Below are 12,775 nucleotides of genomic sequence, written 5' to 3'. Positions count from 1 at the left end.
AAATTCAATACACGTCCCATGTAAATCAAACCAACTTTGCATGTTTAGTGGTGTAGCTTACAGAAGAATATAGCTGTCTTTTTTTAAATCTGAATTTATACTTGCGCAATAACACTCCAGTTATGACTCATTTGAAGTGATTGCACCGACTGCATTTGGGTGTCTTATTTTGTCAGTGCTCTGTCCTCGTTATATCTCATCAGTCACACCTCATTGATTTGTGCTATTCATTGTTAAACAAATGACATTTTCAGGTTAAAAGTTGTAGGTCTTCAGCTGTGTGCCTGTGTCGGTTTCCAGCTGTTGATGCTGAAGTAATACATCAAGTTGCACACCCGAGTCAAACCTGATATATTGCTGTGAAGTTTGCTGTGACGCATCTGACAAAGTCAGCTATTTAACCTTCTGTGAAGATCTGAGTGTAGATTATGAGTAACCACTCTTCTGTATAGACTACACGGTCCATCCCTATGGCTTCTGTGTCCTCTAATGTTGTTGTTCACAGGAGGGTTGGCCAGTACACATCATTACAAAAGTTTATTCTTGGTTATTTATTACTATTAAATTAATCTGCACCAACTGGGTCAATTAAGTAATTAAGGACCTATAAAGGAGGTGTAATACCAATTGGTTAATGTCATGGAGCAAAACTCCAGCATAGAACTTCCAAGGTTGCCTCATGAAGGTCTGAGGTCTTTAGCTGTAAAGTGTTTTGGGATCATTAGCGAGGCCCTCTGTGTGAGTGATGTCTGGCTCAGTAGTAGGTGTTAAAGCCCTTGAGTGCACTGTGCTGTGATTGGCACCTTGCATCCCTTAAGCACTTCCTCGGCTTCTTCTTGTTAGCTGTGTCAGACTTCTGTCTGCGCACGCTAGTGCAGAAGGCATCATTTGTTAAACACTGCAGTGGCATATTTTTCCTTTTTTTAATACAAAAAAAAATCTTCGGCAAGCAGCTTTCGGAGGACCTGTATGCTTCCTTCAGCTCTTAGGAAGGACCAGATGTGCCTCTCCCTTTTCTCTCTGGACGTGTATTCTTTTGCTGGGGTTCTGTACAACTTTTATGGTATCCATACAATGATTTGGGAATCAGTGGTGCTGCCCTAGAGTGTATTCGACCTTAACTCTTTGTCACGTACTGCTACAGTGGACTGAGGAAGAAGGCTTTTGTCCACATGCCATCTTTGCCCAATTTGGACTTCCATAAAACAGGTGACGGGGTAAGTTGAGCTACTTCCTGCACAAGGGTAGTGGTTGTACCTCATTGCTAAAGCCCCTGGTTGAAGATGATTCCTAAGAAGTATTGGGACCTGATTTTAAGGATGGAGAATGAATGCTACACAGTGGCTAAGTGATTAGCATTGCTGCCTCACAGCGCTAGGGTCCTGGGTTCAATTCCGGACCTGGGGTGCTGTCTGTGTGGAGTTTGCTATGCATATTTATGTGGGTTTCCTCCTGGTGGTCTGGTTTCCGCTCACACTCCATAAACACACTGGTGGGTTAATTGTTAATTGGACTGGTGTCCAATCCAGGGTGTAACCTGCCTTGCGTCCATTGCTTGCTTGGGATAGGCTCCAGCTCCAGTGACCCTGAATTGGATGAAGCGGTCATAAACATGTTTGGAACATGATTGGATGGATGGATGATGGAAAAGGTGAGAAAATAGTAGTAATGGTTTATATAACTAATGGTTGAAGAAGTTCTGGTGGGTAGCTGCGTCAGCATGCGTGGGCTGCAAAGGAAAAAGTAATACGTTTATTCCATGCTGAAAAGAGAAGAAAGAAAACACAGCGTCACCCGAAGAAGGCTCCACAGCCGAAATGTTGTGTTTTCTTTCTTCTCTTTTCAGCATAGAATAAACCTATTACTTGTTCCTATATAACTAATGGTAACAGTTACATGTAATAGCACACATTTATACATAATAGCACAAATGACAGGAGAGGCACTGCAGCGGAGGTTGGTAGCGCTCGGGACTGAAGGCCTCTGTGTTTCCCAGTGCGAAGTGCTGGAGTCCTCGGGGCAGCTGCAGAGCGCGGAGGAGGAGGTGCGGTCGGCTGCCTGCGGGCTCGTCTGCGAGTGGGCGCAGAAGGTCCTGAGCCGGCAGTTCGACTCCGTGGAGGACCTGGCACACTTCCTTCTCAACAGCCATTACATTGGTACGAAATCGGTGGCAGCTCTTACCGTGATGACGGGGGCACCCACAGGTGAGACACTCGCACGTGCTTCTCTGGTTCAGGCTCACTTACCCTGCACGCCCAGTGGTGCGAACACACCTGTTGGTGAGAAGCTTGGCACCACTGAAGGTAAAACCTCACCCAAGGATGAGTGATCACTGAGCACTGAAAACCCAGACACGAAACAACACTGGTTTTCAGTGTTTAAAGTGTTGAATGTTAAATGATCCTTGAAATCTCTCTTGGATTCTCGGGTTTGCAAACAGTAGTACCTCTGTAGTATATCATTTACGAGCTAATTGACAATTAGTGTTCCACTTTTATACACGTGAAATCTTAAACGTCTGGGAAGGACATACAAAATGGACATGTATTCCTTGTTCCACAGTAGTAGTTAATTTATAAACTTTAACCTTGAAAGGATGGTTTATATTAGGGGAAGAAAGTGTAGTGATGAAAGCCAACAGGTGAACCAAACCTATAAGGGCCGGATATACAGGGAAACTGCTGAGGGAACTCTATAGCCAGGGGACTTACAATGTTCTTTTGGATTTCAGCTTGTGTAGAGTTAAACTGCAGCCCAGTGTCCATCCAGTGATTTTCCATGTGAAGCTCCTTAGCAGCTCCTTCCAAAACACACCAGCAAGTACACCACTATTCACAAAGTATTAACAGTGGAGTTTTTTGCATTGCAAAGAAATTGAACAATTTCAGATTTTATATATGTATAAGATGTAAAAAATATTCTGTAGGTTCACATCATTTGCCTAGTAATATCATTTTAATTTTAAACAGCTTTGATTCCCTTTATTACATTAACTAAATTATTTTTCATCTGCTGTTACCCTTTTGGTAATGTGACTTTGAATAAAACTCCTTTAAATAGCACTTTAACCAATAGTGTTTTTTTCCAGTTCAACTTAAGTGTTCTTTGAAAAACATTGAAAAATATTTCAACACATTTTAATTGTGGTCACCAAAATCTTAATAGCAGAAAATGTATAAGCAAATTTGAGAAAAATGATATGTCCTGTGGAAATCTGTTCTGTTAACTTGGCTCAGCAGACTATTACATTATGAAGTTGTCTTCTAAAATGGTATATTTCCATCTAGTGGTTATCACCAGAACTTCAGTATGACTATGGGAACGTTTCATGGAAAATTACTTTGCACACTACATATTATAGCAGTTGGAAATGTTTCTTAATTTTTATCCTAATACAGATATGCTCTTTACTGTCAGTTTTCCCTGAATGAATTTCATTCTTTATGCTGTGACCTCCACCAGCTCACACTTTTTAAATTAAACTCCTCTGTGGAGTGCATCTTGTTTAGCTCAGGCTGTCTCCCTTTTTGTGCAGGGGTTCCCAAACAGCGGTGTTTGCTTTTTTCGATAAAGGAAAAGTGAAATCTCTGTTGTTTTGTCCATGCAGGGTTGAAGACACCTACACAGGCTTCGGCGTTTGTGCCAACGGCTGAAACCAATTCATTCCAGCCCCAGGTGAAGACCCTGCCCTCTCCCTCGGTGGATGCCAAGCAACAGCTGCAGCGCAAGATCCAGAAGAAGCAACAGGAGCAGAAACTGCACTCCCCTCTGCCAGGGGAGGCCCAGGGAAGGAAGGCAGATGGTGGGGCGCCAGGTGGGGCGGCCACTATTCCAAGTGGAAGCCCAGCCCTGCTGTCCCCTCAGCCAACGATTGGCATCGTTGTGGCTGCCGTCCCTAGCCCCATCACGGTAGCGTACCACCATTTCTGCTCTCTCTTCGAGCCGTGTGATTGGCTGATCACAGGCTGCGTTGGAGTAATGTAAAGATGAAGGTGCATTTCTGATGTGAAGTTCCCACTAGCCTCGGTTTTATCTTCTGCTTAGCATTTTCATATATTTTTAGTGGTCCTATAAAGTGAGATGACTCTTTGACACCTTGCTGAGCTCTGAAATGTGAAAGGGGTTGTCATTATTCAATGTGTTGTCTTCCTTCTCTGTTCTCTCTTTAGGTTCAGAGGAGCAGACAGCTGGTAACCTCACCAAGCCCTGTGGGTGCTGCAGAGAGCAAAGTCCTACCTGTGAACTTTCAAGTTGTCACGCAGCCCATGCAGCCTGTGAAACAGTCCCCCAAGACCCCCCAGAACATCCCTGCCAGCCCCGTGGGAGATCGCTCAGCCCGGCACCGCTACGCCCAGATCCTCCCAAAACCCTCGGCCAGCAGCGCCATCACCCTGCGCTCCCCTACCACTGTGCTCATTACCAACAGCCCCATTAAGACTGTTATGCCAACACCACACATGAGCTCCGTCAACGTGGTGAAGATGACTGCAATATCCCTGACGCCCAACAACAGTGGCACCAACATCAGGCCTTCCTCTGCTGGCAACAGTGGGGCGGGACCCTCGGAGGAGCCCAGGCCTAGCCCCCAGGCTAAAAACGGCCCTGTGGTCTCCCTTCAATCTCCTGTAGCGAAATCCAGCAGCATGACCACCACTCCCACAATAGAGATCAAAATGGAGCCTGAAGCCATAGCTGATGACAGCCAGGCCCTCAGCACTGACAGGCTGACTGTGACTCAGGAAGCCACCGGTGGTCAGAAAAGTGACAGTGAGGGTGGTGCTAAGCTTAGGGCCGCGAGCGACCCCACCCCTCATGCCAAGGGATCTCCAGGTTGCGGCGATTCGAGACTTGATGGGACGACAAGCACCACATGTGATGCAAAGTCCCTTTCAAACAACACTGTGGCGGCCTCTGCTGGCAGCAATAATAATGAAAGCACTTTGACTCTTGCATTTTCTAATCAAAACACCAGCATGGCTTTGTCGTCCAATGGCAACACCGCTGCCAGTTCACCTAAGGAAAGCTGGTTGGGCTCCAAAAACCCTAGGAAGCGCTCCACAAGTTTAGTGTCTGAGTCCTCCACACAACCTGTCAAGAAGGTGTTCATCTCCCAGCAGCCATTTGTGTGTGCAGAAAGTCAAAAAGCCTGCATCAGCCCCGGGCTAAAGAAGATTCCGAAGGTGGTAACGCCAGCCAAGCCTGAAAGTACACCAGCAACTGCTCCTGGCAAAGTGACAATGAAACTCAATTCCACTGTCCCCACGCGAATCTTGGCACTTTCTGACACTCCTATTGCCACCACCAGTGGCTTCCAGACTGTTGTCAAACCACAGACACCACAAGATATCAAAGTTAAACAAGAAGGAGCACCATCCAACATGGATACCAGCATTCTACCGGGTAGCAGCTCTGATCAAACATTATTGCAGCATATCACAAGTAACACCCAGGTTGTGTCCGTCAGCTCAGGCATGCTTGAAACGTCAGAGACTAATGACTTGAAGAACTCCATGTGGGAGGCTGGGCAGCTTGAAGGTGTACATCAACAAGTTTACTCTCAGCATGTCCAGGGCCACAAGCAGGTTCAGACACCAGGGTTGGAGCCCCTTCCCATGATGTCCCAGGCTTCAGCTTCCAGTCAGTTGTCCCTCCATCCAGATATGGTTGACTTTGCAGGATCTCAGCCCAATGAAAACTATTTTCCTTTTGATGATGAGATGACCCAGGACAGTATTGTTGAAGAGCTAGTATTAATGGAAGAACAAATGAAGATGAATAGTAATTTGCAGCCTTATAGCAGTTGTATTGATATATCACTGCAGGGTCCGTCAACGGTAACCCAGGGGACGATCATGTCATCCCATCAAGTGGTTACCCCTTTCTACCACTCAGCCCACAGCAGCAGCACGCCCATCCACACCCCGACTCCCACCCCGACTCCCACCCCTACTCCTACCCCAACTCCCACCTCAGAAATGATAGGGGGAGGCCAGGGCATGTCTCGGGAAAGCCCGTGTTCACGGATTGCCCCCACCACTCCAGTAGACAGTGCCCTGGGCAGCAGTCGCCACACCCCTATTGGGACCCCACACTCCAACTGCAGCAGTAGTGTGCCCCCCAGCCCGGTGGAATGTAGGAACCCTTTTGCTTTCACGCCCATCAATTCCAGCATAACTGGGTACCACGATGCCAGCATAGTCTCCAGTAGCCCTGTGAAGCCCATGCAGAGGCCCATGGCTACCCACCCAGACAAGGCCAAATTGGATTGGATGAACAACGGGTACAACAGTGGAGGGGGAAGCTCTGCCATTTCAAACAACAGCATAGGCATCCTCCCCAGCTATCAGGATCTCGTGGATGACCACTTCAGGAAGCCACACGCCTTTGCCATTCCTGGGCAGTCTTATCAGTCCCAGTCAAGGCATCCTGATGCGCACTTTGGACGCCTGACGCCCATCTCCCCAGTGCAGCACCAGGTAGCTACCATGGGGAACCTCAACAAGCAGGAGGGTTTCGCAGTGCCTGCACCCCTGGATAACAAAGGGACGAGCTCGTCGACGAACAGCAACTTCCGGTGCCGCAGCGTCAGCCCGGCTGTCCGGCAGCGGAACCTGAGCGGAACGGTCTTCCCGGTGTCCAACATCCCTCGATCCAGCGTCAATCCTTTTAATACTCCTGTGACTCCCGAGGTGCTCAACATTTTCGCCAACAGCCAGTCAGATGGCAGTGCCAACAACATGGCTCAGAGGAGTCAGTCGGTCCCATTAACTGTGATGATGCAAACGGAGGTCCTGCCGGTGCAGAAACAGAGCAACAGCAAGAAGATCACCAACGTGTTGCTGAGCAAGATGGACTCGGACAGCGACGACGCAGTGCGGGGTTTGGGAATCAATAACATGCCCTCAAATTACACGGCCCGAATGAATCTCACCCAGATCCTGGAGACGACCCCCAGCTTCCCCAGTGCCAACCATCAGACTCTGGTGAACGCCAGCCCTTCTGTCTACGAATTCCAGAAGCCAAGTTACCTCATGAAAAACACCAGAAATGAACAGATCAGCTTCTCTTCTGGGGACGCCGAAGCACAATCAGATTCTGGAGAGCAGCAGGAGCAGCAGCAGGATCCAGAGCAGAATGCGCAGCAACTAGATATCAACAGCACTGTCAAGGACCTGTTGGGGGAAGATGGCCTTAACCCCAGCTCACAGCTGGTGGGCCAGGTAGCGTCTGAACTCAACGCAGTGGCATCTGATTTTCCCAATGACATCAGGTTTTCCTCGGAGCTCTCAAGCAGCATCAATGACCTGAACACTTTGGACACAAATCTACTGTTTGACCCCACTCGGCAGCAGGGACAATATGAAGATTCTACACTGGAAGAACTCAAAAATGATCCACTTTTCCAGCAGATTTGCAGCGAGACTGTGAATTCTACAACTTTTGACTGGCTGGAGAGCAAGGACCAGCCTACCGTGGAAATGTTGGGCTAATGTTTTGTTTGTTTTCTGTTTTTCTCTGTTTTTGTAATTATCCACGTGAACGTTGTATAGCACACTGCATCAGAATCTGGACACATTACATTTGTCCAGTGAGAAGTGCCACCCTAAACGGAAACAATCGCTCTTACACATACATTTGAAAAAGATTTGCTGCATCAGAGCATATTGCTGTTGGTGTGTACCTGTTCCCTCAATCCTTTCCTCAGGAAAGGGAAGGAGACATGAAGCGATGGCAGTTATGAATCTGTACCATATAATGTATAAAGTTGAAAGGCATATTTGCATTTGCATTGGAAATATGATTTTTAGTGTAACATTTGTGTGGTGATTGGATGGCTTTTCTTTTACCCTTGAACTTCTCTTTTCTGCTGTCAGACTGTTGAACTCCTAAGATCATTATTTGTCAATATGGAATTTCATGAGATGTTTCCAGCACAAAATCAATAAGCTGTTTTTGACTGTTCTTCATAGGATTTTTTGTTGTTTTTTTCCTCTAAATAGGAGTTGTAATTGGTCATATTTGTGCCGACAACTGTAATTTCCTGAAGTGCAGTCATAATCTACTTAAAAAGCCCATCACGCGAGAGCTTGTGACTTATCCATTCTTCTTAAGAAAATTTTTCACCTAGGGAGAAAACTTTAATGGCAACCAGGATGCCTGTGCATTCAAACAAATATTTAAAAAAAACACGTCTTGTACCTTTCAGCTGAAATCCCTGTGAGGTGAGTGGCATTATGTGGGAGAAAAGTTATAAGCAGGTCTTTTTGCTTTTGTCTTCATAACATTTCAGGTTACCAAGAGCATCATGTTGCTGTCAGGTGCTGAATTAAATACGAAGATTTAGTGACGTACCAAATCAGAGGCAAACTGTTAAGTATGTCACAGTCTGTGGGAATTAATGAATTATCAATTAAAACCTCTACTGACTAGCACTGTTTATGTTTGGGAAAGGGAGGTAATTGTTTATAGAGGAATATTGTTTTTAGTTTTCTAAAATTGGGAAATTGAGGGAAGAATTTATAGCTATTCTGTCTAGAACAGGCAAAACGTTAAAGGTCTTTGTGGTTGCACTCATGCGTTTCAATTGTGTTCAGTTTGTACAACTCAAACTATCTTTGAACTACAGAGATGTAAGGCAGCTTTTACAGAACTACAATAAGATATACTTTTAAAAGGATGATGAAATAATTGGTTAAATATTTAAAGAATCTTCATTGATTTGGCTGAGATTAAATCATTTTCTTGATTTTTACATTTTTAGAGGATGCAGGATATTTGCCAGCCTATGTGTATTTTGCTATATTATGCTCATCAATAATCCCTTTGCAACTGTGCACATTTTTAAACTGAATTGATCTATATAGCGTTGTTTTGCTATGCACACTGAAAAAACATATAGTCCAGATTGTTTTTAGGGTAGTGTAAAAATAAACAGTATTGTGTTTATGGTGCTGGGAGACATGCATAGATTGATTCAGACAGTACATTCTCAAATTTGACTTTTCAGTCTTTTGAATGAGTTTATGCATTAATTGTAAATTCTCAAAATGTCTGTGTAGAGAAACGAGGCTTTAAAATGAGAATAGGTAAGTTAAATGTAAACCAGTGTGGGTTTAGCAAATCTGCAAAGTTGGAAAATCTAAATTCACATTATCATATACGGAATTAGTTCCATATCATTTAGCTGTAAGATTAGGAGAAAGCTATTTTCTACAGAGTACTGCCTTTATTTGTCACACTGTAATTTTAAGATATTTTGTCCCTGTGCATTTCCCCACTTACACATTGAGACAGGAACACAGGAAGCATGCTGGAGTACCAATTCACCCTGCTCTCACACTGCAGTGTGTGCATTTTGTGAGCAATCTGCAGCTGGATACTCTCTATTGCAGTATTGTCTCCCTTCGTTTGATATCTAAGGCTTCCAAAGTAATGAGGAAGACTAAGTAGCAGAAAATTTTTTTATTTCTGTCTTTAATGAAGACAACCCAGGTAAAACGTTTACTATGTTTTATGAGCATTTCTGCCTCAGGAGTGTTATAGGTTAATGATGCACAGGCACAAAATATTACGTTGCTACAGTGGATATGAAGTAAAAGGAACCTGTGGTAGCTTGTGTGACACTATCTGAGATTAGTGACAATGAAGGATAAGCAGCAGAGATGCTGGACTGAACTCCAGTCATATGTGTGATTGTGAGGATCACTGTTTTATTTCCCTGCTTGTAGTTATAAGAGAATCTGACTCCCCTGGGCATTTCCCATTGGACAGCAACCTAGAAGGTTCTCGTTTGGTTTCGTGATGGAGAAACAATTAAAATGGGCCTAGTCGAATTTTCAAAACCAAGATGCGCGGAGATGAAAGTTTTGAATTGGTAGGCTTCTTGATGCAGACCTTTCTTGATAAAAGCTTTCTAGCTACGCTGAAATTACAGTGAAACATTGTCTTCCTTGACCACCTAAGGGTACTTTGCAAAGTTTGACTGTTGTGTTTGGTAATTTTATCAGCTTGAGACTTAGGCTTTATCACGATTTTGTGTGTTGCAATACGGATTTTTAGACTCAGTACTACTCAGCCTTATGTCCATACCAAAGAAAAGCTGTTAAACTTGATACTTTAGGAGATGGACTCTATGGTTATCAAGTGATTGCCCAATAACTCCCCCTGTCCACTATAGTAAAAGGGTGATTTGTTTTAATGTACACAGTTTGACAGACTTCTGGTGCTGAGCTAAAGGTAAAGGCTTCTGTAGTAATGGGTATTAATAAACATAACACTTTTAAAGTGGGCAGCTTCTCTAACATTTTGCTAAAAAGCATGTAGAAATAATGTAGCAGGTTACTAATCCTCTCAAATTGGTATATTATTCTAAGTTTTTCATTCCTCAGTAGTCCTGAAAAGAATGAATTGAGATACTATTTTAAGAATCATACTTCTGAACATGTTGTGCACCTTCAAAATATAGCCTGCTGACCATTTGGATCTGTAGCAAGCTCAGTATAGTGAGATTTTCAATTCTAGTCCCTTATTGTATACAGAATAGCTTCCATTTGAGCTGTAGTTTGGTGATTGTCTAATTTTTAAGAGAATATTTTAAAAAGGTAATTAAGATTTTAAAAGGTTGCATATCTTCTATGACAGATTTTGTGCCCGAACTTTGCAGCAGACACTGGAAATTCAATGTTTCAAAGTTCAGCAAGCTTTCTGAGGTTCAATTATTGCACTAACCTTTTTAAGAACCTAGGGTTTGGCACCTCTTTTAGGACAAATGCAACAATTGAAGCCTGCAAAAAATATTTTTATAAAGAGCTTAAATGATTAAAAAGGTGAAGTGTCATCAAAAAATGACAACTTTAATTGTCTTATGTAGCAATGTGCATTGATCTCAATGAGATAATTCTTTTACTCATTCTCATACATGAGAATACAAAACAGGATTTAAAAAAGAAAAAAAGGTTTTCTTCACCATGTTGATACATGATCACAAGTGTGCATGTGTATTGAATTCTATTGTACAGTACTAGATATTCTTCGTAACCACTTTCTATGCTGTAATTAAGACTGGTTCTGTTAACCAGAGAGGTTAAGTTACTCACATAACAAGTTACTTATGTTGTTTGATGTTTACTAATTCAAATTAGTACTTGTTAAGTATGTTCAGCTTTTGAATTCTGTTCTGTTGATTTGGTGTTTTTCTTTTTACTTTTTTTAAAAATCTGAAACAGTTTGGATTTATGTGAGTAAAGTTTTTTTTTTGCTAAAAACCATTAAAGTAAGCACTGATGTCTGGACCTTGGTGAAGAAGGAGCTAGGTTTTCTTCTAGGAATGCACAAGAGCTTCATTCAGTAGTGATACAAGTTCTCCCATGCTGTAAGTTTTCACTGCTCCAGTAGAACCCCTGTTACCAGCATTTTCATTTAGAGTAGCTGGATAATCTCCTTCAGTGTTACTGTTGTCCGTTGTACAGCTGAACGTACAGTAGTTCAAAAATGTTGCGATAGCATTTCAGCAGTTTTTTGTTTTTCTTTTCTTTTTTAATTGAAAGTGCTCACAAATGTTGAGGTTTTCTAAGTGGTTTTAAAAACCAATAAAACTTTTTTTTTTAAAGAAGCTGTATTTTTCCTTGCCTTTTTGTTCTTTTGCTGTTGCATAATCCCAGTGAGTATGTCTCGACATTCTCCAATAAGAGGAAGAAATTGAGAGTAGAATGCGTGTTCCCCTGTGCTAGGTTTTGTGGAAGACTTACAGGAAGACCAGCACTGCTTGGACTGAAGGAGTGAGCCACCATGATTAACAGGCACCTATACTTGTGTGGCCACACTGGACCTCATCTTCCAGATACTCTACAAATAAATATTCAGACATTTCAGAGGACATTTGTGTCAAATGTCCAGTTCAGTTTATTTGTCATATGCACAAGTGCAATGAAATGCTTATTCTAAATATTAATTATAAAATGTGTTATATATATACAGGAACAGTGGTAATTTATTTTGTGGTTTTAAAATAAGGTTATCACAATTCTTGTAAAATGGTTGGAGCATTTCATGATAATCCTGACACGATGACCTTTTCCCAAACTGGAATGTAGAGGATCTCCAAAAAAATCTGGGAATTCCATCACCTTAATATAAGCAAATCAGGTAAAAATCAACACTTGCTATATACCAATGAAACCTTTTTCCTCCTACCTGCTCTTATAGGCCTCTAATTAGCACAGAGGAGTATAATATACTGTACCTCACAGTATATGTATACAGTGAAACAGTTTCCTCCATTACTTAGGTAACAGAGCGTATCAGTCAAAGACTGCTCACCTGATGTGATTCATGAAGTGATATGGCATTGGTGGTGTGTGGGTTAAAATTGTTCAGTATAGAACAAAACTCTATTGTAATACATTACTTGGAAGTGATCACAGTAATAAACACTCTGCACCTTTAGCAGGTGTCATCTTAAAAAAAAATCACATTTTTAAAGGTAGATGTTCTGTTACACTAATTCCTGCACTGCTAAAAAGCAATCCTAATCAAATGTTAACTGAAATATGATGAGAATACAGACACGGACAGATTATTGAGCTACAGCTTCAATATCGGAGCACACTACACATCTGCTGTATAACATTACTGAAATTACACCAGTATCATGACTGAATTACATCTACAACTCATCCCAAATCAAACTGGCAGAAGAGTTTTTTTACCTTTTACTAATGGAGTTGCCTTATGTTTCTGAAGGCTCAGTTGCCCTGCAGTGCTGAGTAATAAACAC

The 12,775-nt window shown here is 42.7% G+C and overlaps 1 protein-coding gene across 1 annotated transcript in view; it reads left to right on the top strand.

Moving 5' to 3' along the window:
* The window catches only part of rfx7b (regulatory factor X7b), a 55,787-nt gene extending 44,176 nt beyond the window's left edge, over window positions 1-11,611 (top strand). Inside the window, exons 6-9 of the mRNA XM_088922151.1 lie at window positions 1,133-1,217; window positions 1,997-2,204; window positions 3,608-3,909; window positions 4,170-11,611. Coding sequence (XP_088778277.1) covers window positions 1,133-1,217; window positions 1,997-2,204; window positions 3,608-3,909; window positions 4,170-7,490 — 3,916 coding nt within the window. The 3' untranslated portion in view covers window positions 7,491-11,611. The remainder of the gene's footprint in view (window positions 1-1,132; window positions 1,218-1,996; window positions 2,205-3,607; window positions 3,910-4,169) is intronic.
* The last annotated feature ends 1,164 nt before the right edge of the window (window positions 11,612-12,775 follow it).

Source organism: Atractosteus spatula, chromosome 7 (genome assembly GCF_055471065.1).
Source record: "Atractosteus spatula isolate fAtrSpa1 chromosome 7, fAtrSpa1.hap1, whole genome shotgun sequence".
Lineage (NCBI taxonomy): Eukaryota > Metazoa > Chordata > Actinopteri > Semionotiformes > Lepisosteidae > Atractosteus > Atractosteus spatula.
This window is presented reverse-complemented; position numbering and strand designations above follow the sequence as displayed.